This window comes from Corella eumyota, chromosome 1, assembly GCF_963082875.1.
Source record: "Corella eumyota chromosome 1, kaCorEumy4.1, whole genome shotgun sequence".
NCBI lineage: Eukaryota > Metazoa > Chordata > Ascidiacea > Phlebobranchia > Corellidae > Corella > Corella eumyota.
The window spans coordinates 6,754,178-6,780,252 of NC_137490.1; the positions used below are offsets into that span (position 1 = coordinate 6,754,178).

The 26,075-nt window shown below is 29.7% G+C and overlaps 2 protein-coding genes across 5 annotated transcripts; both read left to right on the forward strand.

Moving 5' to 3' along the window:
* The first annotated feature begins 1,023 nt into the window (after positions 1–1,023).
* On the forward strand, positions 1,024–20,508 carry LOC145747215 (protein Aster-B-like). 4 transcript variants are annotated; one of them, XM_082564868.1, is made up of 23 exons: positions 1,024–1,210; positions 7,715–7,882; positions 8,699–8,870; positions 9,116–9,203; positions 9,584–9,762; positions 10,147–10,272; positions 10,506–10,526; positions 14,470–14,554; positions 14,693–14,796; positions 15,371–15,550; positions 15,881–16,001; positions 16,311–16,366; positions 16,724–16,831; positions 16,986–17,106; positions 17,253–17,399; positions 17,631–17,755; positions 18,038–18,186; positions 18,293–18,396; positions 18,509–18,676; positions 18,818–19,016; positions 19,126–19,257; positions 19,341–19,497; positions 19,580–20,508. In XM_082564868.1, exons 1-23 carry the CDS (start codon positions 1,104–1,106, stop codon positions 19,622–19,624), a joined length of 2,862 nt encoding a protein of 953 aa, XP_082420994.1. In that variant the 5' UTR covers positions 1,024–1,103; the 3' UTR covers positions 19,625–20,508. The 4 variants fall into 4 exon arrangements, with proteins under 4 accessions (XP_082420994.1, XP_082420993.1, XP_082420995.1 ...); XM_082564867.1 differs by lacking the exon at positions 1,024–1,210 and adding an exon at positions 2,969–3,568; XM_082564869.1 differs by lacking the exon at positions 1,024–1,210 and adding an exon at positions 5,039–6,627.
* A 3,029-nt stretch (positions 20,509–23,537) lies between these two features.
* LOC145751346 (beta-1,3-galactosyltransferase 1-like) lies at positions 23,538–25,826 on the forward strand. The gene is made up of 2 exons (XM_082567503.1): positions 23,538–23,616; positions 24,474–25,826. The coding sequence occupies exons 1-2, from the start codon at positions 23,538–23,540 to the stop codon at positions 25,727–25,729; spliced, it is 1,335 nt and encodes a 444-aa protein (XP_082423629.1). The 3' UTR covers positions 25,730–25,826.
* Positions 25,827–26,075: the final 249 nt, after the last annotated feature.

A 26,075-nucleotide genomic window follows, 5' to 3' on the forward strand; every position in this document is an offset into this window, starting at 1 on the left:
TTATAACAATTGTGGCTTTTTACATCTGTCATTTAATTTTGTTAACTTTGCTTGTTTCTCCTTGTAATATAAGGGTTGTGGTAAGGTTTTAGATTTAAAATAATGCTGTTCTTTGTTGGCGTATATTTCTAATGTGTATCAGAACAGTAATAATTTTAATTAAAAAACTGAATTTGTGTTGTTTAATGTTTTTTTAATACACTTTTACTAAATATGAAATTGACCCATTTTAAATTTGCTTTAGTGAATTAACTTGCTTGCCTAATAAGATGGGTATACCAGTTTTTAAGCATAACAATTTACTAAGTTTTGTTTATAAAAAGCTTATAACGTAAGTAGAGTCCAAAGGTCAAACAAAGCAGTAAAGTCTTTATGTAGTTTTGTTCAATAGAAACAAAAAGTAATCTAATACCACAATATTAACAAAGCAAAATCAGTCTTAATGGCTAATGTATAATTTTTTTTTTAATTCTTTTGATTTTTTAATAATTTATAACAGATTTATTAACTGTGATTAATATAGTAAATAACTTTTTGATAATTTAGACTAAAATAGGAAAAAGCAAAAAAATTGAACCATATCATTATTTTAAAATAGATTAATAATACATAGGTGTTTATATTTTATATTTTTTCAAAAGTGTTGTACTATTTTTACGTTGTTGTTAGGACCTTTTATCTGATATTTAAAAAACGGATATGCAAGGTGTTATAAATAAAAGTGATGTTTTTTGAATAACGATTTTAGTGAATCCATTAATAATCAATTTATGTTGATGTGGGCTCAGTAAAAGTAAGCAGTGAATGTTATTATCCATTATTTGTATACACAACTCTGTTTTACTGTAATCAATCGTGTTGTGCGATTCGCTGACGCATAAAAAAACTCACGCCACCATCATACCATTTGTGATTTCGAGAGAGGGAGAATAAAAGAGAAAAAGTTAGGAATGCCGGTCGCCTTTCTTTGCTTATCCTGTTACGCATTCTCTCGCTTCACCTTAAATTTCTCACCCAATGGTAAAATCTTAACAATGGCGAATTGATGGAAAACAATTGCCAACTATTTAAAAGTTACGATCTGTGAAAAAGAGAAGTTAAATATGCCTTCAACTCCAGCAGCCAAAATTCATCTAGCTATTGCTAGAGCACTGGATAACCTACAAAGTCGTCTAAGCGAGTTATCAGAATCCAGCAAGGACCTGAAACGGTATTGTTTACTAGTTGTTAAGTTAATTATTAGCATTTATCGTTCGTGTCCAATTTTAGCTTTTGTTGTTTATCCCCATGTGCGTAGTTTCAAGTTATTTACCAAGTACACAAAGAGTCGCCGTCGCAAAGTCTTTTGTAGGTGTGTCTTATATTGACGTCTTTTAGTGGTCACAAGATTTTGAAACATAACTAATTTTAAGTTAAAAAAAGTTTAGGAAAACAACTAAAATTTAACAAGAGCCATTGTAGTAGCTAGGCAATAAAATAAATTTCCAAAGTTGTGGTTAAAGTTTCCTAGTTCAGTAACTCTTTGTGTTTTAATTTTTCAAATAGTTACAAGAGGTTGATTTGCAAATTTGGTTAAAGTAAAATTTTTATTATATTAAAAATACATGTATTATATAAAATACAGGAACCAAAACAAAGGTTTTAAACGTGCGTATGTTAGAACAATATTTATCAGTCGTTAACTGGTTTTATTGCTTGCTACCTGCCGTAAATAACTAAAAGGTTGTTTTCACAAACTAGCTTGTTTTTCCCAAATTTTTAATTTCGAGCTGTTGTTTAGAGTTTAAAAAATTTTTTTTTAATGTTTTTTTGGGGTTTTGTTGATGGCTTACATTTGTATGCAAGAATGAGCTCTAATTTATTTCAATAAAAATTTTAATGGACTATAAATTACATCAAAAGAGTTGGCAATTTGTTAAATTTTACCATATATGCCTGGGACTTAAATGGTGATTTTTTTCATTATCTATTTAAGCAACTGTAGGAAAGATTAATCTTGTTTTCTTTCCTGAAAGGAAAAGAAACAAATGTGCTTGTATTAAATGTCAAGCCAGCTTTAATTAAAGCTGAGTGCTGGTAGGGATAGATTTAAAAAAAAATTATTTTCCAATAATAGTGAAAGTAATAATTGTTAGACTAAACCCAACTACTCTTTCGTTGTCTATTAGCTTTATTGATCATTTTCACCGGTATAAGTCATACGTTTGTAGTTAAAACGAAAGCAATGTGTAGTCGCAATTACTAATCATCCTACTGTGTTTTCTGTTGGTATACAGTCACAGCCAATACTGGTAAAATTTTTTTTTTTTTTTTTTGAATTTGTGTTGCAATAAAGGTGGGAGGAGTGCCAAATATCGAAATTTGTTTCGTTTTTGCCATTGCGCCATTTTTAAAAAAATATATAGATTTTTTTAAACGCGATTTAAATAACAAAATTACTATCAAATTTGACCAAATATTGGCTTAGTTTCGTTTGGGTATTTTTAAAATTTTTTTGAGCTTTAAGGAGAAAAATTCCGTAAACAATATGAAGCACGTGCGTATTTGGAGTCACGCTTCGTAGGTCACGTGATTTTATCTCATGATTCCGAAATAAAAAAGCTAAAAATACTTCATTCCTATTAAACGTTTTGTTCCATTGTTAAGTGTGGATTTATAGTAAAAGTTGTAAACCGGGTGGAATAAAAGGCCCCGCTGTTCTTTTTTTTTATTTATTCACGTCGGAGTTTTCGAATGAAGCGGTAAAGTGGGGAATTTTGAAAGCAGGTCGTTATTTTAGGAATATTTTCAAGTTGTATTCTTAGGTTAATGTTAGGCTTTTTGGTTTATCATTAGTTGACAGGTTTTAAATAGTTAGTTATTTATAACAATTTTTAAGTATTTATCTAATTTGGTTAAGAATATTACTAATTTTAGTTATAACATTTTGTTTTTTCTTTTTTATTTGTGTTCGAAAAAAACAGTTTAAAAATAGAAACTAGTGTATCGTTTAAATTTGGCTGATGGTAGACTGTAACGAATTTAAAGAAAAACTGACTTTGGAGACACAAAATAATGAAATCAAATTTCTCGATGGAAATCCCCCTATAATTAACGTTTCACCCCCGGTTGATGACGTCACTAATTCTAATAATGATCAAAATATGATTTTACAAGCCACCGACAATAAATATGAAAGCGTGGGAATAAGTGAACCATTCGCTGCTGTAACTTCTGTAGTTCAAAACAATAAATTTCAACTTCCATTTGCCCTGTGCACAACATGCGAGCTCAAAGTTTTCAGGCTTTCGCAATTCGACTTTTCGAACGAGAAAACAATTTTCGGGGTCGGCAAAAAGTCTCGAAAGTACAACAGCGAGGCTCACATTCTTAAGCTGGTTGTGCGCGAAAAACGAAGGCAAAGAAAATGTAGCCTTTGCGGTGCCTGCATTCAAATTAACAAAGTTGAATGGAAGAATGGTGTTTACTCTGATTATGATAGAGGGGATAATCAGTTTGTATGTGTAAAAAAGAAGAGGGGACTACGTCGAGCTGTTTCTAGTTTATTTAAATCATTGTTAAGCCCCACGTAAGTGTTTTGTTTTGTTGAATTAAAAAAAATATTGAATCAAAATTAGTTTCGACTTTATTCAAATCTAATAGAGTCAACTAAATTGATTGTTTTTTTGTTTTTAAATTAGTTATCGTGAGCCTATAGTGCTGTTTTTGGCCTTGTGATTTCTAATTATATTTGGCCGATGATTGTAACACGTGATCTGGATTTGGTTACTGATTGATATTTTGGCGGAGAACATTGTTTGCGCTAAAATATTTATTGTCTTGTGTGCACAACGGTCATGTGCCTATATCATATCCATTTTCATTGGCTTAACTACGAATTTTATGGTCCGATATAGCAACATACACCAGCACAGTGCTGTTTACTTTTTGATAGCCTTATATATAATAAATGGTCCGCGTTAAAATTAATTTTAGTAAGCGACGGTAGTTTGAAAAAATTTTTGGATTTTTTAAATTAGTTATCATTTTGTAAGAAGGATAATTTAAAGCTGTCTAAGGTAGTGCGATATTTTTATATTCGATTCTTTGGTAAAAATACAGGTGAGTAGGAAAAATTTTTAATTTATTTTTAACTGCGCGTTGCTGAACAGCGTGTTGCGTGACAATTTTAACAGTTGTGATAAAGTTATGTAACAAATTTTTATTAACAAAGGTATTTTAAATTGTTTTTTTTTTTTTTTCTTCTTAATTGTTTAATTATTTGTGTGGCGCTGAATTCATTAGAAATACTAACGATTAAGTTCCGCAAATAATCGTGTTCATTTTCTGACGTTATCATCACGCCATATTTTGTCGTTTTTTTTGTTTGATATCAAATTTTACAAGCTTCCTAAAATAACCAGTATTTCATTTGAGAATTTATGTTAAAAAAAATTTCAAGAAATAAAAACTAAATTTTTAACAAGATTTTGTACAATCAGCTTGTTAAAAATTAGTTTTTTTCTTGAAAATTTGTTTTTGAAATTTTTTCCAAAGTCCTAAATTAGTAAGAAATTATTTTTATCCTAATTGTAAAGATTTTGCAATCAATTCCAGTTGCAAAAACTTTTTAATAAAACTTTGTTTTTCGACCATTGAACCTTTTATCCCACGTCTACAAATATTTCAAGGTTTGTTTAATTAGAACCTTATTCTAATTAGTTTAAATTTAAAGCCTATTGGTTTAGCGCTAAAGCCAACCCAAAAAAACGTAAGCGTTTTGTCAAAATTATGGTTAATGATTTACGTGTATTGTATTACATTGGGACACGGCGTTAATGAAATGGTGCTTTTTAATGTGTTTTTTCGTAACCTCAGCCTATTTTTTTGGTTTGACAAAAATTGATTTTATTGATTTTTTTTTTTATTGATTTTATTGAAAGTACTTAAACCAAAAATTAAAAAAAAATATATTTTAGATTAAAAAAAAATATATTCGTCCTTTGTCGCTCGACATTGCTAGGCGATTTTGATATCGTAATTACAAATGGACTTTGCCACGGTGTGGTGCGACATCAGGTATACCCAATGTTTTCTCTCTGTAGTCACGTGCGCAACAGTTGCCTCGCTCGGCTGAACATGAAATCACGTGTCATTTATTGGTGATCGTTCAGCCGTGCGCTCAAGTGCTGTGGTCTGATGTCTGTGTACTGTACTTCAATGTTAAAGGGCTAATTTTTTTATTTATATTCGTTAACTATATAGTCTATAATATTGTACTAAGTTAGGTGAATAAAAGTTTTGCGGCATTTATAAACGAATTTGTGATATTTAAAATTCTTGGTCGCTTATTTTTGTAGGATTAAATTATACGAGTTCCCGTTACGGTAAAAGTATTATGAGTAAGGTGTTATAAAGTCAAGTAATCGTCGCACTAAGCGGTTAGGCATATAAAAAAATTTAAAAATTGACTTTTTCAGAACAAACTAGCATCTTAAGATAAAGAGAATACCCAAAATACTTGCTTTAGAATTAGTGCCTATCGTAATAAATAATTCATTGGCTAGCCTATCTTAGTCAAAAGCAATTTGGCTTGCCTTGTTCTATATGGCATTCTGTTGTATGCGAAACGCGTTAAGCTAAATACAGTACTAAGCTAGTTTTTGCGGTTATTGCTTTTAAACTATGCCTAAGAAACGAGTTTTAAAGAAGTGTATATGTTAGAGTTAAGCGTATTTGTAAAACCACATAAAAAGTCTTGGTTATATATAAAATGTGCTGTTTAACTGAGAAAAAAACGTTACTACTTGCTTAAACTGGAATATGTGCTGTTTTCATAAAGCAAATTAAGTAACACATTCAGTATGTTTTTAACCGAAAAAATGTAGAATTTATAATATGTTTATCGATAAATCAAAAGTAAATATACGGATACTCGTAGATAGGTTAACATGTGTAGTTTGGCCTAAACTATTTTACTTAGCCAAGCTTAAGTTTGAATGGGTAAACACAAGCTAACGAAATTACACGGAAATTGTAACATAATATCAAATTTAACGCGATAATGTATTTATAAATACATAGCCCGCTTTATTCGCGTTTATTAATACATTATAAAAAACGTTATATTTATAAAGAACTTTGAAAATGCATATTTTTATATAACTTGAATAGCTTGTAAGTACGTAGGTTTATTATATATATAATGTTATTGTTTATTTAGTATACTCAGCAAGATAGTCGTTTCAATTAAGTGCATCCATAACAAATCAATACAACTAACGTAATAGGATTTCCACACAGCTTTCAATATTCATTTAGTACAGAGATTAAGATAGAACAATAAAACAACTTGTTATTCATTATTAATAAACAAAGCTGAATATGAATATTTAATTAACTCGCAAGCAATAACGTAATGGTGAAAATATAATTGTTGCATTAGGATAATTGAAAACGGTTAAAAGATAGATTTTTTTATAAAAACAAACGCTTTATATTTTTTTATTAAAGTGGAATGATTTAAAATAAAGGTGGGGAGTATATATATATATTTAGTAGTTTTTTTCTTATTTAATATTATGTGAAATGGTTAAGTGAAATAATGCCACATCGGCGGGAAATAATACGACAAAGACCATGCAGCATGTGAGTGTTATTTTATTGTTAAAAAAAATCTGAAAAAATGTTTTTAAAAAAGCGCATCCAACTAAGGTTTTAATGGGTTAATGGTTTTCTGTTTTATGAAACTATGCAATTTGTATTTTTTTGTACATTTCTGAAAAACAAATACATTTTTATAATATATGGTATGTTTTTAACAGTAAGTACTTTGTACGGTTTTTGGTTTAGACGCTTTTTTTTTTCAAAAAAGGTTTTACAAAATCATATGAGTGAAAAAATTGGCCAGTTCGTTTTTTCGTTGTGCTGAACGCTATTTTATTAAAAAAAAAACGTCTTTGTATTTATATGTATAAAAAGTTTATTGTATATTGTCCTTATTTGGTTTTAATAATAATAAATTCAAACTTCAGATGAATAAAAAATAAAATTTTTTGAATGTTCTTGTTTTGTGATTGGGTACAAAGCCGGCGTCGTTTTTACAGAAATAATATTATCACGAAACAAAATATAATAACAAATGTTTATTTAACTTTGAAAACCAATGATATTTAAATAAGCAGTATTGGAAAGTCATCGATTTTTAAATACAGAGGAGAAATTCTAACGCTTAGCGGGTAAAAAAAAAATAAAAAATCAATACCTGGCCCTTCCTATACATATTCTCGTATCTATAGCAATACTCGTACGACGACAAAATTTTGTTTTTATTTGTATTGTTAAGATTGCTTTGAATTATTATATAAACTTCTTTTTGTTAGTTGGATTAAAAAAAATATTATCTTGACATTTTTTTTGCAGCCACCATTTAAATAGTGTTTTCTTTTATGTGACCTTTAAAATACCGGAAATGTCCGACAGATTATTGTTTTATCACAAAGGCCGCGTATTTACCTTTCCATATTGGAGAAAATGTAAAAATACCAATGTCTTTGGAACGCTTTTTTGCTTAGTCATTGTGGTTTTTGTTAAAACGGAGATTTCTGTCCGTTATTGTTCTGTTGGCCAGCGTAAAGCGTTGGCCAGCGTTGGCCAAACAATGGCTAAGGTTTGGTCGTGCGTACGAAAACATTTTTTAAACGTTAAGTAATATGTTTTTTTTTCATTCTTCTAGACCGGAGCTACCCGAACCTTCCTCGGGCGAGGAGGCCCCAATCCCCGCGGAGAAAAAAGAGGTCTGCGGGCTCAAAGCGACCGTGACGAAAGTTCCAGCGCAAGAAAGCGAAAACACGCCTGACTCCGTTCACTCGTCGCCTACGAGGCGTGACGGAAGCTTACAAAGGTAAAGTCAATATAAAGGTATATTAGATGCGGCTATATTAAGGCTTAGTGTGGGTAGGTATAGTATATTAATATATCAGTGGTTTTTGGTCTCTTTGAACGAGTAATAGGCAGGGATTTTTTTAGGTTTAACTTTAAGCTGCGGTTTTAGATTTTAGGGTCGCGTCTATTAGCATTATATAAAATTATATGAATCCCATAAGTAAAAAACGAGTAAGAAAATGAAAAAAAATGAGTAATTAATATATTATAAATTTTTTAAATGAAACTATTTTTTAAACTTTTTTAATTTTTTCCTGTTTTTCTAATTTTAAATGCTTCAAGTAACTCGAAACTTTTGTATCGCCGGGAGTTTCCAATATGAAATTTTTTAACATTCTTTTAAGGGCACTTTGTGTTAACGTAATAGCAAATAGGGACAGAGACTTAAGATATTTTGCCAGTTTATTAATGGACTGTCTCGCGGTTAAAACATGAAGTTATGTTATAAAAATGTAAGTTAAAAATTAAGAATAAAATGTAAGTTACAAATTAAAAATAAAATGTAAGTTAAAATTAAGATTAAAATGTAAGTTAAAAATTAAGGATAAAATGTAAGTTAAAAATTAAAAATAAAATGTAAGTTAAAAATTTTGAAGCAAAAAATCCTTGCATTATTAAGCAAAAAATGACAAAACTTAGTGTCAATTATATGTTATTGTTATATAAAAATAAAGGTTTTTAACAATTAAAGATAAGATTTTTTGTTTTAAAAATTTTCCTTAAAAGCTTAAACTTTTAGATTATTAGTCCTTGAAAAATTAACTTTTTTTTCTAGGTCAGCGAATTCAAGCCCCGTTAATTTGGAAACCTCTAAAGCAATAGAATTCAGTGATTCGAACGGTAGCTATTTAGTATTAGAACAGCGTTTAAACGATCAAGCATACCCTAACCAAAACAATAATAACCCGACAGAAGAGGTCGCCCTAGAGTCGTCAGGATCTTCAGACGTAAGATTTCTATATTATTTTCGTAAAATAATATTTGTTTATGGCATGATTAGCTTTTTTGGGCACTATAGATAATATTTATTAGTTTAAAATTAATTATATTGTTTTTTTGATTTTTGTGAAAATTTTGGGTTTAAACTATCTTAAACCTAAACATGGTTACTTTATTTCTTTAAACATACCCTAAACTTGTATTACAATATAAGAATATAAGGATTTCAACAAAAAAAATTGTTTTGATACAGAGATCGGAAAACAGTCCTCTTCTTACCTCTCCAGACGAACGTCAAGGTTTTTTAACAAGAAATAAATCGCTCCCAACTAAGTTAACAGGTAAAAAATAATCAAGTTTTTCAAACGTGTTATATAAAAGTCATCTTATACGGTATATCTTTTAAACGATGATACTCATACTAAATTTAACTAAAAAATTTTTTTTGTTTTTTTGCACATTGGTGAAAGTAAATAATAAATACGATATACAATTAATATTACAACAATGCAACGGGAAAAAATGACAAAATTAATTTAATGATTTATAACATTCCAAAAGTATTAATGTTTACACAAAGGTTTTCTAGTATATTATGGCATAGTCACCAAACCCAAAACTGTTTACGTTGTCAGAATAAAAAATATGCTGTAAATCTTAACCAGTGTTTATATTACAAAAAACAATTTTGACTTTTAAATTTGTTTTAATTTTGACTCAGCTGGCATAAACGACAACAAGCCGCGTTACCATAGCAACCACTCGTCGCCGGTCAAGCGAAGTGGCAGCAGCGCCTCCCAGTGGTCGTCTAAATCGTCAACTAATTCAGCGCCGGTGATCGGAGATTATGTTCGTGATTTAGCGGACGAAACTTTATTACAAGATAACTATAATTACTCGGTAATTTTTTGATATTTGAATTAGTTATTGTTTTATTAGTTGTTTTAATTGTGTACAAAAGTTACCATGTTAATAGCCTTCATTTTATTTTTTTGTTTTTTTGTTAATAAACTCAAATTAAAATTGAGTAACTTATATTTACAAAAAAATTGGGCAGTTTGCCTATAGTTTAATGCTAGTAAATCGATTGTTAATTGTTCAAGATATTAATCATTTAACCCTACTATGTGTTTTTATTCCCTAATTATTTTAATTTTAACTAAACTATACAAACCCGTTTGTTAAATGTGTTAAACACATTTGGGCTTTTAAAAAGTACTAAGATTTTTTATATTAATATCATATTAGACTTGTTTTGTTAAATGTGTAATTTGTTTTTTTTAGTACACCGACGCTGAATCCATTCCTATCTCTTATAAGGCAAGAAACGGAACTTTATATTTGCCTCTCGACCACATGGCTAAGAAAGGAGATAGGGGAAGCGTTCGAAAGAGTGGAAAGAAAAAAAGAGTAAATACTTTTAACCATTTCTTTTAATTTTATGTTTAGTAAAAATAAACATTTGTATGTTTTAAGGAATCAGACCATGCTGTTTATTTAATTATTTTAAAATTGTTTTTATTTTAACATTACACCTTTTATACTGAATTTTGTTAAAAACCATAAAAGTGTTTACTGTTTTTGTTTATTAATCTTGTCTTTATATTTTTATTTGTCTTTAAAATTTTTCTTTTTATTTACAGAGATCGGGATCATGGATAAACGTGAGTTTAATTAATTATTTTAAATGCCGTATGCTATATAATGTCGTTTAAAATAGCATGGCGGTACATGCTACCGGTAATTATACTGCTTTATAATTCATGTGCTAAATCGACTGCCATTAGCAATCATTACTAAAGTAATAATAAACTAAAGGGAAGTAATAAAACAACAAAAATAGCGCGGGTGTTTTTTTTACAAGCACAACGTCATCAGTCGTTTTCATTACAATTTTATTGATTTTTGAGTAACTCAATTACAAAATCCTCGTTTGCGTGACGTCATCGTCACCGGGTTTTTAGTTTTTTGCTAAAACGTGATTTTTGTATTTAAAAATCATGTGATCCGACAATTAAATAGGTTTCGAAAGGTAATGAATTATTCTTGATTTTTGTATAAATCAAAATTCGAACAACCTTTTGCACTGCGTTACATTAAAATAAATATTGTTATCCTCTATAAGGTATTCGGGTAGTTATTATATCACAACCGTTTGTTATTCATAGGTTGCCTGTTTTTATTTGTTTAATAAATTGCATCTAAATAAAGCAACGTGCGTAATGCACTCACCTGCACACGTACTAATTAATATGCATCAATTCTATATACAACGTAGATTGTTTAAAATTATGTGATTTGTAAAGGGACAATTTCGTCAAGATTTTTGCTGCTTTTTGCCGTTAGGTAAATAAATCATTATAAAAGTCTATCGATTTGTTGCCGGGTTTTGTTAGAAAATCGATTTAATGCTTATTTGTCTGACGTCACGAATATAAACTGGATTGAACTTTTGTGTGGAATTGTCTATTTGTTTTAATGGCACTTAATCGAAATTGAATCAGATTTGTTAACAATAAATAATCAGCCTGTGTGATTTTCTTAAATGGTATTTTGTGCTAAACAACTTCTATGTTGAATCTAGTGTTTTATACTCCTATTTTAAGCTATAAAAAGTTTATAGTTATCAGCAGAATGGCGCAATCACAAATTTTTTTGAAATTAAATATAGAAAATCTGGGATAAGCTTGTGAGAGGCAAAACCACTGGACTCTAAAAAAATCTGTTACTTAGCTTTACGACCTTAGTTAACCTAAGAAGCTATGTTACATAGCAGACAATATCAAAATAAGGCAATGGCATGAACATGTTTACGCAAACGATTTTTATTCGGCCCAAGGCATTTTTATAGATCGTATAATGCTGGTCTGCGGTTTTTATACGATTACTGGTTTTTATAAAAGTAAGTTAGTAAGTAAAGTCTTGAAATGTGATTTCAAGCATTTAGCACCTACTTGTCTTATGTTAATAAGAGGAAGTAAGTAATAAGTTTTTAATGCAGTTGGTAAGTTGTTTACCATCTTATTGGGTAGGTAGATGCAGTATTTTTTGTCATTTCTGTTAGCTTTTATTAAAACAGGAGTTAAAGAATGAAAAAGCCAGTTTTTAAACTTAAGTAAATATTTTTAAGAAAGTTAAGCACTACATATATTAACTTATAATAAGCTATTTATTTACCTATGTTAATCTACAACGTACCATATTATTTTAATCTAGTTAAATTTTAAAAAAATAGCTGTTGACATCAGTCCGTTGCCTAATTGCCAACATCGTATTTACTGCGATGTAATATCCTGCCGCTTCTATTAACTGCAGTCATCTGCCAAATTGACATCTGATTTGCAATTCAGGATAAACAACAAATATAACAGTAGGCATGTGTTATGGGAAGTAGAGTAGTTCAGTACGTCAGGTACTTGTCATTTAATAAAATGTGTGTTGTATGTAGGTATAAATATAGGATCTATAAAAAGTATTGTTTTTTATAATTTAAATGTTATTACTAGTTTAACATAAGACTAGTCATTACATTGAACATCAGTAGCTTGTTAGTAAAAATATTCAAAGTTAGGCAGACGAATTTGAGCAAGTGGAAAGTTTGTGAAATTTTGGAGTTTTACCATATCACAAGACAGGAAAATTGATGATGACGTAATTGTGAATCACGACTAATAACCGAACCATGCGGGCTAAAAATACATAAGTAACGTGCTACTGCTGTATTACATATTCAAAAACATTGTGTGGTTCTTACTCCTAGCTGCTATTCAATAATATGTGGTTAATTTTGTAGTTCGTTTTAATTTATTTAACTTAAATGTATCACAACAGCATAAAATATTATTAAGGTAGTTTAGCTATTCAACAAAAATTGGATAAACTACTAAAACAATTTTGCCAAATTCTTAGTACTCAATTGGTATTTTATCAGTAAGATAGTGGTATTTTAAAGCTAGCTTAATCTGTATACAACTAATTAGTAAAAAACAGTGTTTTTGAAAATATATTGGCCTTACCTTATTCTAAGTGTATAACATAACACTAACCTAGTATAGTTATATTGTTTATTGTGTTAATACTACTGACTAATACTAATAGTGACGTAACAAGCACCAAATTCATGGCCCAAATAGTTGACACTATTTTAAAGCGGAAACCCATCGGTCTTTAAATGTTACGTTATGTCAGTTTGTTTTGATATTAGTTGCAGTCTGTTTAGTTTTTGTTTAGGTTACAGGCGTGGTAAGGCATAGCTAACTATCAACAAATATGTTAAATTAATATTTAATTGTAAAAAATAACTATAGCGAATTTCTTAGAATTGAGTTAATGAAATTAAGAATCAAGATATCAGTTTTTAGGCTGAAATTTATAAGCAAAGTTTTAATTAGCTATTTTTGATAACAACTTTAACAAAATTTGATTTGCAACAAGCTGTTATCAGTACAGTGAACGCAATAACAAAGTGTTGCCTTTTTTACTTATTACTAATAATCAATATATTGGTTTTTATATGTACAGGCCTACACTGTGTTTTGTAAAACAATATTACTATAGGAAAAACCTTATTATTTGCAGTGGAGCTTTTTAACACGGGAAAATGCATATGTTGAGTCTTAGTTAAACAGCAAGTTTAACATGGTAGTCGACGCTGGTGGATCAAGAAGGGATCTACCACATGTTATGGTATCTTCTACAAGCATAATGGACTTATCAATTCAACCCGAAAGCGCTGACATTTTAAATGAACAGTCGACTAGTAATAATGAATCGAACGACTCGCCGGTCAATTCGGGCTCGTCTTGCGACAGCGAAGTCAGTTCGGACTGCCAATCGGAGCCTACATTAAGTACACTTGTAATACCGAGCAACGGGTACGAAAGCGACTCGAGCTGGATAAGCAACGTGACGAGTCATGACGGCCCACGACTCGAACGCAGCAAATCGAGCGACGGAAATCGCCCTAAGCTCGGGAGATCGCGGAAACTCAGCGGGAAATTAAAGAAAATGCGCCTGAGGCTGCGAAACAAAATTACGTACTCCGACGCGGACATCACACCCGACAAAGAATTCGCGGCGAGGCTGGAAGTCCAAAAGGAAGTTTTAGAAACGACTTCTAGTTTTACTGACCTTAGAGTACTTAAGAAAAAGTCAAAAGCAAAGTCAAGGGCGAAGGCTAAGCGTGTGTATCGCAACGCTTTGAAAAAGTCGTACGATCTTCAGGTAGTTCAGAAAAAAACATGAATTTAAAAGTAACCCATTTTATTTTTAAATGCCTATATGTATATAATCCTTATAAAAAATACCTTTCTTTGTTTAAACATTTGTTTGAAAGCGCTTTATTCGAATTCGAATTTTAAAGGTGCAATTGACGCATTAGAGTGTTTTAAAATGACTTATAAATTATTATTTATTTACTTCCAAACGTCGCAAATCAGTTTTGTTTGGTGTGTGAAGTTTAAAAATACCCTGCTTTACTTACAAAACAATTACATTTAAAAAAATGCCGAAAACTTAAAAAACGCTGGCATAGATATCTGTCTATCTGTGTAAAAGTATTTTTTTGCCATTTTTTGCCAAATCATTGTTTAATTCTGTTTTTTTTAGATTCTAAGCCCTAACTACAAACAGAAAAATGATGATTTTCACAAGTTTTTTAAGGAATTGCCAGACTCTGAACGATTATTAGTCGGTAAGTATATTTCATGTTAAATATTTAAAAATTTTTTTTAAATTTAAGAATGTATTTAAATATACTTGTTGTGTGTTTATATATATTTTAAAGTTAAATTTTTATGTTTTTTTTAACGATTTAATTTTTTTTCTGTAGATTATGCTTGTGCTTTAGTTAAAGATATTCTTGTCCAAGGTCGATTATATGTTTCTCAAAATTACGTTTGTTTTCGATCCAACATATTAAAATGGCAAACTATGGTAAGTCAAAACGAATAATTTTAATTAACATACAGAATTTAAATCAAACTTAGATTAAAATTAAGCCATGCTTTTATTTATTTTACACCAATTGTTTTTTAAATCGATTTTTTAATTTAGCATTGTATATTTAACTTTAATACTACTAAAATTCATAAAACTTTTAATTGCGTTTTTAATAAAGTCAGATGCACAACTAAAAATACTAGTTGACGCAAACATCCCTTTTTCTTATTTATTTAAAAATTCCAAATATGTTATTCATCAAAAAATATTAATATAGACGAATTTGGTGAAGGTGAATTTAATTAATAATAAATATATTTAGGAAGTCGTATGTTAAAAGTATTTTTAGATATTTTATGCACGTATTGAAATGCGATAACAGAAGCATATTGCTTAATACAATATAGCTTGCAATATTTAAAAAAAGAGACATAATATTTAAACCAAGTTTTCAAAATTAAAATAAAAATAATTTTGAAAACAAAAGAAAAAAATATTTTACATTTTTCCTATATGTTTATAAACTGTCACTCAATTTATTTCAATGTAATTTTTTTTCACATTAAAGGTCACATTTCCTCTCAAAGACATAGCCTGCGTGACAAAAGAAAAAACTGTCAAGGTCATACCGAACGCCATTCAATTCCAAGTAAAAACGAGGGGAAAATTCACCTTCACAAGTTTCACAGCCAGAGATCGAGTTTTTCAACAAATCAACAAATTATTAGAAAACGCTTTGCAAGACAAGGTAAAGAAAAAAAAGTTGTTATTTTGTACTTTACCATACAGGGCGTAGTTGCTTATAAATTTTTATTTTTTTTGATATATTTTAATAGGGGTTTAAACAAGATCATTTTTATTGAAATATTAAAAAATGACTATTTTTAAATACTCATTTAACTAAACATACCTAAAAAGATACATAATAAATATCTAAATACCGCAATAGTTATATTATAAAAACAGCACTTCTATGATACTCCTTAACCTAACAAGGACACATTATGTTTCTGTACCCTGTATAACCCCATAACCAACTTGTAGTTTATACATACTTATAATTTAAACTTATTTTTAGCCTATGACACCACAAGAGTTGTGGAGTAGTGTTCATGATCAATATGGTAGCGACCTGGGCTGTAGTTCAGACGACGATTACGTTAAACCGATCGATTCTGCTTTTAATTACAACGATCTTGGTACGTTTAATATATCGGTTAATTTAAGGTTGAATTGTATGTTTGGATTTATTAACCCTGTCAAACTGAGTATTTAGGCCCAATTTTCTGGCTTCTCAAATACTTAATATAGATATTATTTTTCATACTTTTTTTTTCTAATTTAATAGCCTGCATCGTTTATAACTATATATCTTTTAACATATTTTCATTATTATTTATTGGAAAATGATGATTTAAAAATTGTTTTAAAATTTATATACGAATGAAATTAAAATTCTATTTTTTAATTTAAAAAAAATTAAAGTATTTTATTATATTTTATTTCAGACTCGCCAATGCAAAACGGTGAACCTATTCAATTCGGTAAAAAGAAGCGAAGCAAAGTAAGAATAACTAATTTTTGTTTTTTTAAATGCATATTTATCTTATTTTAGTAATGTTTGTTTATTATATGACGTGATTTGCGTTTAATGGTGTAAAGGAATTGATGATTTTTTGCATGTTGTTGTTTGTTGAATGTAAATACTAAGACAGTTGTGTTTTGCAAGATTAGTAAAACTGTAAAAAATAAAATAAAATTTTAGGTTTCTTGAAATATAAATAAGTATAGTGTAGGTATGCAAAATGTCAGATTTCAACAGTTTTTAATATCGGAATTAGAGTAATTCTTACAAAAAAAAATAGAAAATGTAAATTTTTCAGTATTTTTTTTAAGTTGTAATTTTTATGCTATTTTTTAGAAACAATCAAAAAAGATGAATGGTCGTGTACAAGCAATAGAAAATAGCACAGAAAATGAGAAAAATTTGTCCCCGGACCAACCTATTGAACCAAAATCCTCATCAAGGGTGGGTAAAATAAAGTAATATTGAAAAATGAATTATTTTTTATTTATACGTCACCGAAATGACGTCAAAACATTTTTGTGCTTGTAAAAAAATATTTTCAATGATGTATTTTTTTTCGTGACGTCATTATATTTCAAATCTTCTGTTTCTTCAGGAGTCGGATTCGGAGTACGAGGACTTGTTAGAGGAGGAAAATGAAGAGCAGGAGGAGGGGAATATGGAGGTTGATACGATCTCAAAATTACCTCAAACTAACGGAGTAGAAAGCGACGAAGGTAAATCAAAAATTTAAAAAAAAAGTTGAAAATTTTTCCAAAAAGTTTTTTTTGTTAGAAATTACTGATTTAAATAAAGGCAAAACTGATTAAAAAATCAAGTAAAAATTCCTTCTTAATTTTTGATTTTAAATTTTATATTTTAGAATATTCAGCCGACCTTGCATTTGAAGACCTAAAAAGAACTTACCTTGTGAGAGAATACGATATTCCAGCTAGTGAAATGTTCACCACTATATTCGGAGAAACTTGTTCTTTCTGGGCCGATTATTTAGACTGCAGAGGCGGCAGTGGTAATTTAACTTTAGATATTTAACAAAATGTTTAAAAAGTATAATATTTTGTGCTTATTTTAAAGATAAGCTTTTAAATTTTTTTATTTTTGTTTATTTACATTATTTTACACATTAAAATTTAAAAATACTAGTTCTTTGAATTCAGTAACTTTAATTGCCGTTTATAATGTAATATTAATTTGTTTTAGAAAAGTTTTTTGGTTTTAACATTAAAGTTACCTTTTTAAGATGTTAATATTACGGGTTGGGGTGAAAGTGAACAGAATCAAGCAAATAAAATAAGAAATCTTGATTATAATTTGGATTTAAATAATCCACTTGGTCCTAAGTCTGCTCCTGTCGAAGAAACCCAAGTATGTATTTTTAACTTTTTAAGTTATTTTTTGTTTAAAATTCGAAATATTAAAAATTAATTTTAAGGATAACTATTATTGTGTGACCATTTTTTAAAATATTTTTTGAAAAATTATTTTTTTTAAATTTTTTTCGTCGTTAAATTGAAATATCTAGTCTTTGTACATAAACAAGATAAAAATATAAACACACATACTCATATCACGTAATCAATATTTAAATTAAGCAATAAATTATTTATAAATGTATTTTTGTATTTAAATTAAAAATGACATTTTCAGGTATGGTATAACCATGTCGACAGTGGTACTGGAAAATATTATGCGGTCGATTGTATTGCAAAAACGTTGGGAATCCCCTATTCCGATTATTTTTCCACTGTTATGAGATATTCTATAAGAAAGTTAAGATCAAAATCTTGCGAATTAAAGTAAGAATTTAACTTGTTTATTAATCATTATTATATTTTATATAACGTGATTTTTTTTTATCAAATATGTTGTCTTTTAAAGGTCATAATTTTTTTTTCTTTTTAGAATTTCGGCTGAAATAAAGTTTCGAAAAACGCCATGGGGTTTAGTAAAAAATTTTATTGAGAAAAACGCTTACAGTGGAATTGAAGAAAATTTTATTAAACTTGGTAAGGGGAAAGTTAAAAAAAAAAAAATTATTTTATTAAAAAAAATATATATGTATATTTTACTTTATTTTTTAATATTAAATAAATTTTTGTTATTTCAATTTGTTTACAGAAAAAGAATTAGATCTCTATCTCGACCAATTAAAAGAGGACACGTTACAACCTAAGTCGTTACGTCAAAGGCGCTCTGTTTCGTCATTGTGTGACAGAAGATCGAAAAGTTTATCTAGTGCTTTGGAGGTTCCGGGTACGAATCTAACCGTCGGCGGAGATTGTTTCGGTACGTTCTTTATATGTAAATCATATAAAATATAAAAAATAAGCCATTTTATCTGGTATTTATTAATAATTTAAATTTTTTTTTATAAATGTTTTTCTTAAAATTGGAATTAAAAAAATAGCTTTTTTCAATTTTTAATAGAATCTGAAATAAACAACTTTTCATCTGGTGACGTCACTCGCATGCGGAAAAGAGAAGTTATCGCAGCTCCAACTACGGTGCAGCCTATTGTTCATAAACGAGATGTTAATAATAATAATAAAAATTTGAGGGTTTCTAGAAATTCTATAAACGTCGAAAGCAATTCGCGACGTTATTTTTACGGTGCTGCTATTTTTATGTAAGTTAAATATTTTAGTAAATTGTCATATTAAAAACTTTTTTTTTTAATTTTTATATTTAGTCGAGTTTTAAAAAAATGCAATTTTTCATAAAATATTTTTTTTCAGAATTGCTTTATTGTTGTTAAGTAATTACTCGTTGTACCAAAGACTAAACGTTTTAGAACAATTTCATATCTCGAAAAATTATCCAAGTAACAATATAGAAGTTATGGAAAACTTAGTCAACGATGGCGAAAGGTAATGTGTAAAATCTTTTATAGAATTTTTACAAAAAAAAATAAAAAAAAATTTTTTAATTAAATATTTGTATTTTCTTAAAGGAATCCTTTCGATTCGGACAACCTGAAAATATCGGGACAGCTTAGTAATCTAGAACGGCGCCTCGCCCAATTAGAGAACGTCGTTCAGGGTCACGTGACCACCAGTCAGAACCGCTGGCAGGCTCTGACGTCAGAGTGGAAGGAATTACAGCAAACCGTAAGTTGTCAAAAAATTTTTTTTTTATTAGATTGATCGCAACGACTTTTAGTTTTTAATAAAATTTTGATTTTTGTTATAGATTAGTCATATTCTGAAGCGTATAGAAGCGAAGTGGAAAACATAACGAGAAAAATTGAATGTTTTCCAGTAGTTCTAACCAAGTTCCGACCAGTATTCTTCTTGTCTACCTATTTGCAATCTAGACCATGCGTAGTTTTAAACGTTAGGTTTTTTTCGCACTTTTTTCACTGTTTAGGGCATTCCAAATTTTAGTGGATTGGTGTTGCATTCGGCATATTTGTTTTAAAACACTGTATTATCTATATACGTTTAACCTAATTCGCTTAATTATAAGTTCGTTGGTTTTTCTATTTTCAATGTTATTTGGACCAATTCAACATTTGTCGTTTGCCCGAATTTTGTTTGTAAGTTTCTGTATTTATTGGTTCGCAATTTTCGTGTTATTTAATTATTCATATTTTTATTTTGTTGCCCCGTAAGCCGTCTCTATACCAAGCTGTATTCAAATGATGGCGATTTTTAAAGTAATTTAGTTATTTTTTTTTTTCTGATTGACATTGATTTAAATATGCAACGAACGCATAGTTCACCAAAAGAAAAAGAGAATTTTACTGTGAGCCGTGCTCCATGCTACCATCTAACGGTGGTCAAATTATCTCTTTTTCGCAAGCGAAACTGTATTTTTTAAACTATTTTTCAACTCCAAGTGCTGTTTTACCGAAACGTTTCCAAATTATGCTGTGTAGGTATTTGTTTTTATTTTCTAAATTGACCAATGTGAGTTGGTACCAAAAATTAACTTCTAAAAATTTATTTTTTTAAAAATGTTGTCCAGAAAAAAAAAACTTGATGTTCTCTATTTATATGTTGTCCAACACGCGCGGATGCTATGCGGGGTGAGTTGTAGTAGATGAAACGCTTTAAACAAAACATTTTGTGCAATATCTTGTCGGAGTAACAAATAAATATCTGCTTACGTTATATCGATATTTGTATCTTTTAACCAAAGATTGTGTTTTTTAAGTAACAAAGGCTTGTTTTATAAGGCCAAGTGACATCCTGGTTAAGGGCAAGCAATAAAGTTTAATTTTTAATAGAAAAATTTTTACAAAAAATAAAGCGATTTCACAATGTGTATAAAATAGTTAAACTTATGTTTCCAATAGGCCATTAAATGGTCGTTGGAGTCCTAATCAAGATTCGCAAAATAAAATATTACAAAAACATTCCAAAGTGAAAGAGAACTTAACTGGACGCGTGACTTAAGGCAAAATAAATCTTTATGGCAACTCAGTAAAGCAGCGGGATATGTTCTTTCTTAGACTATACAACATGTTAATACCACACATATTTTATTCGTTTCGGGTAGTAAAATGTCCCATGCTTATCTAGGACTAAAAGGATAGCCTACAACGATCTTACTATAAAGAAATACGATGTATACTAATTACTGATTGATAGTAAACAGTGTATTTAATGTTCTTAATTAATTAGAAAAGTTAGTGTGGTTTAATTAACTAACGATGCGCACTACTTAACAAACGCAAAGTAGACACTTAACATGCCTTACACGTTTGAATTTCTGAGTACGTTTGAGGTAATTTTGTACAGCTGTTCTGATGGAATTATTACTCACAGATTGGGTAAAAGCAAATATATAACTTAAGTTATGTTAATACGGTAAAGTCATTTCTAACAGTTTAGGGAATTTAGTTGTGTACTATTAGGTATTGTTTTGCATTATTAATAATCTTTACAAAACTTTAACATTTGATTATTATATGAAACAGTTACGTTAGGATTTTTGCTTAGAACCGACTGACTGGCCCTTAGTGCGGATATTATTGTTTTTAACGTTTACTTGAACAAGCCGTAAGCTTAATATTTCAACACAACAATAAACTTTGAGTACCTTTTTCCCATTCAACCCGGATATGGAAAGGTTTTGTTATTTAAGGAGTGTGTTAACTTAAAACATCATCGATTAAATATTCGAACAATAATTTTTCGCTTACACTCTCAATTCGATTTAAGGCTGTACATGAATAGAAGCAAAGTACTAAGATCTATTTTAGTCTAGTACAAAAGAAACAATATTTTAATGTTTGGTTTATTTAATATAGTCAATTTAGATAGTGTGCTTTAGTTTTACCGCATTTGTTTCGTTATTTATTTAGTCTTTTTTATTTGAATTTTAATACGTGTCGAGAATTTTAGTTCCGGGTGTGAAGGAGATTTTTAGTTCTGGTACAGGTATAGTTCGGAATTATAGCCTTATTTTTAATATATATTTTTCTTAAACGCGGGGGGATAAAACGCTGTAAGATATAGGCAATCTTGTGTTTCACTTGTTCTTCAAAATGAAACTGTTTTAAAACAAGGAAATGTAGTTTTGGATTGCTCGAAAAGAGTAAAGGAAGCGATACTGTTTAAATATAGTAGCATTGGTGCCTTTAAACTTTGATTTGCTACTTAATAACTATTGTTTATTTTTGTTCATTGGTTTGCATAAATGCAGAATTACTAAAAACAATAAGCAATGGCGTCGGTCTTAAATTAAAATGCTACTAATTTAATACTATAAATTTAAATTGCTGGCTTATATTTTTAACAACAATTACAACTTAGTGTTAATATGAGGTTTTTATTGGATAGTATCTATAAATCATTCCCTATTAGCATACAGGTATTGTCACTATATCCTCAGATAGCCCCGGTTCTGGACGACACGTTGTTAGTAATTTATCTTATTCCAGCTATATGATTGACTTCCTCGGAACGATATTTTATTAGAGACCACGTGGCTTAATCACTATTGCCATAACCCAGATAAAGAAAGTCGGTACGCAGCGGCCCATAACCCAGTAAATTATTAACTTAGTTCTAAATTGGTAGATATCAATTTTTCTTTTACTATAAACCAGCCAATGTGTACCGAACAGTTATCGTAACTGCGTTTGTTGTTTACCTATTTAACTCCCTAGCTTTCCGTTCGTATTTTATTTAGATGTTGGATGTTTTGTCAGAGTAGATCATCCAGTCATGATAGTATCTGTTTAAATGTAATCACTTAAAGGAGTTTCAGAATCGGTATATTAGTTTTATAAGAATAGGTTTTATAACCAAGTTTGTATTATAAAAACCTAAAAGTTTAGAAACAGTAATCATACGAATCATATTGCGATACTTTAGCTAAAAAAACATAAAACGTTATTATAGTCTTATTTATAATTTAAAGATAAGTTATAATTTATTTTATTTTAAAAGTTAGCCATTTCATTTGATAATTTTTAGGGTATGTAAATATGTTACAAAACGACACATTTTTGAATAGGAGTTAATCGTTTACTGAGTCGATAAAAATTTTCAACTATATTCCGAATAGGCCTACACCTATGTGATTGTATTTCAATTGAGTTATTGCATAAGTTGCAAATTTTTGCGCGAGGGTAGGTCTTTAAACGAAATAAATCAATAAAAATCTGAACCGAGACGCCAAATGGCGTTTTCGACGTTACTGAGAATTGATTTTGTATCAAATGTGATTTATAGTTACACACACCTACAAAAAGAATTCGCATATCAGCTTGCTTAACGTCGTGGTTAATTTGTTTAATTATTGAATACTCTATTAGGGAACATCTAGTAATTGATTTTCGAAATTACATGGCTCTATGTAGTTGCTTAAGGTAACGTTCATTAACGATCACATTGTGCATTGTTGTACTGTACTAAGCATATGTATTTATATTCTTGTTGATAGATTAGTAGTAAATCTGCAAGGTTATTTTTTAATTCATATTTTTATTTGTTAAAGTAAGGTTTCCATTAGGTTATGTAGTCTTTTATAAGAATAACAACAAAATGTAAAAGATAGAAAATTATTAATAAGTCGTTTTATTTAAGTTGTCTTGTGTTTCAAAAATATGGCTGCCTACAACAAAGTTAGAAAGTTTATAGTAAAAAGATGGGTGCTTTTGATATTTATTTTCACCATTCTTATTTTCACGTTCGATATGGGAGCACACCTTACGAGACAACAATATCTTTCTTATGGTTTTTCTCATAAAGCGATATCCCCTAATATCAATCAAGGTAAGTCAGTTTCTGCTATAGTGTTTGTTTAGTCGTAAAAGATCGTTTTTAGTAAAGTCATTTGCTATTGTGAGTAATAAAGTAAATGTTAAATCGGATATTTACTACAATAAGCATATTTTTAATAGGAATGTTATTCAAGAAAAATTGGTAAATAGGTTTATGTCACCATGTTACAACAACATATGTTATTTCTCCCTTTTGATCCATTAAAATAAATAAAAAAATATATCCAGCGAAGAATGTAATTGTTATACTACAACAAAATGGGCCAGACAAATAGGTTTTAGTGGAGCATTTTATAAGCATGACTAAATGATTAAGCAATAGCCTGGTGAAGCGAATAATGCATATTTCCAATGCCATCAATTTCCTAATGCAAACCACATTAGGTTAAATTTTGAATTTAAAATTGGCAAAAAGTAATATTGGTTTAATTTTATTTAATCGATAAATTGATTTAGGCTTGCACCTAGGTGTTATGCTGTTAGTCTTTTTCAAAAAACTATCAATAATAACGTTATTGCTTTATTTGCATTGCTTAACAACAAAGGCATTTTGCAGTTAGTTGATAAGCTAATCACTAAACCTCGCTTATTTAAAATAATAAAAAAACTAAATTTGTTTTTATATATTTTTTATTTTAAATATATATTTACCACCTTTCAAATTTCACATTTAAACCTTTTTGCTTTAGGGAGTAAGTCTTTATCTGTAATAACATATTGTGGTTTATTTTTCTCGCTAAAATATGTGTGTTTTGAAATTACAGCTGCGGTGTTTAATATTATGTTTCACATAAGACCCTATCTAAACTATATTATTACATCATCTAATTTTTACCTATTTTATTACAGACCCAGCAATGCCTGATGCCAACGAAGACGATCACCACATCGTGGGCAAGCTAAGTGAATATGCCTTAAAATTCTTTACCAACAACGTTCAACGTGCCAAAGGGCAAATTATGCCGAGTAATGCAAATGCAACGCGCTTGGCATCGACAACTACAAAATTTATGCAATTTCCAAATAGAACTACAATTAAAAGTTATGAAACGACAGCTTCCACGAACATTCAAAGTACGGCGCAGGCTGTTACAACCCCTAGAACGCCGGGTATAGACAGCATGGATCGTGATCTTAGTCTACCGCCAGAGGTCCCCATAAGACCGAATTCGAAAGAACCGATATTAGAGTACAGCCAACAACGTGACTATAAACCTTTGATTACCCAAGATGAAATTTGTGGTAACAAGACTATCGGCCAAGTTGGGCTTGAAAATTTTGATTATGAAAACGACGTTTTCTTAATTATGGTTGTAAAGTCAGCGTGTGCTTACGCAGTACGACGCAACGCGTTACGACAAAGTTGGGGTAATATTGAATGGGCCAAGCGAGAACTTAAGGTCAATATTAGACTTGTGTTTTTGCTAGGCGCATGCCAAAACGCTGACCTACAAGCTAAGGTGTTAAACGAAAACAAGAATCACCACGATATTTTGCAGTGGGATTTTTTCGACAGTTTTCGCAACTTAACGTTAAAAGAATGTTTGTTTTTGCAATGGTTCAGCAAGCGGTGTAGCCACGTGCCTTACATATTTAAGGGCGACGACGACATTTTCGCAAACACGAAAAACTTAGTAAAATATTTAAAAGACGCTAGGCCAGAGGCCAGAAGAGATTTATTCGTAGGCTCAGTTCTTCGGGGAAGTCCCAGAATACTTGACCCCACTTGGAAATATTACGTCAGTTATAACTTGTACCCGGATAAAATTTACCCCCCGTACGTATCCGGTGGTGGGTTTCTGATGAGTGGGGACCTAGCCCAGCGGCTTTTTCAAGCTACTCTTTTAACGAGAATTATCCCAATAGACGACGCCTTTGTAGGTATTTTGTTAAAGAAAGTCGGCGTTTCACCACAAAACGACAAAGGCTTTAAGAGTTGGGGCATAAAGAACCTTAACGTGTGTCGGTTGTCCAAAATAATGACCTATCACAAGTTGGACCCGTTTGCGTTGGTCAACCAGTGGAATGCCCTACAAGAGTTAGATCCTAATACATGTGGAAGAGATACTGATGACGTGTTTCGATCTAATATGAAAAAGCGATAACAAAAACGTTTTTATTTAAATTTATTAAGTATTAGAGTATAGAAAATAAGTAGATTAGCCACTGAGCAATTTTTTTATTTATTTTTTTTATCTGCTCTAGCTTGCTTTTATTTATTAAAATTAGGTAAAGTGCAATTATTAACGTTTTTTTATTTTTTTTTATTTTTTGGTATGTACTGAATTGTTATATTTATTTAAGCGTTTTTGCGTCGTACTGCTGCAGTAAAAAAGTGGCTATTTTATATTCCATTTTTTATTATTTCGTTTACTTTTAAACTGTGTTTGAATTTTTTTTTAAACCAATTTTTTTTGACCAATTTTTAACAACGCTTATATTTTAGTTACC

Bases quoted from the DNA above. Each gene is read 5' to 3' on its own strand.
- LOC145751346 (XM_082567503.1), top strand. From the start codon at position 23,538: ATGGGAGCACACCTTACGAGACAACAATATCTTTCTTATGGTTTTTCT. The intron at 23,617-24,473 runs GTAAGTCAGTTT...ATTTTATTACAG, and splicing joins ATCCCCTAATATCAATCAAG to ACCCAGCAATGCCTGATGCC.
- LOC145747215 (XM_082564867.1), top strand. From the start codon at position 3,003: ATGGTAGACTGTAACGAATTTAAAGAAAAACTGACTTTGGAGACACAA. The intron at 9,204-9,583 runs GTAAAAAATAAT...ATTTTGACTCAG, and splicing joins GCTCCCAACTAAGTTAACAG to CTGGCATAAACGACAACAAG. The intron at 16,832-16,985 runs GTGGGTAAAATA...CTGTTTCTTCAG, and splicing joins AACCAAAATCCTCATCAAGG to GAGTCGGATTCGGAGTACGA.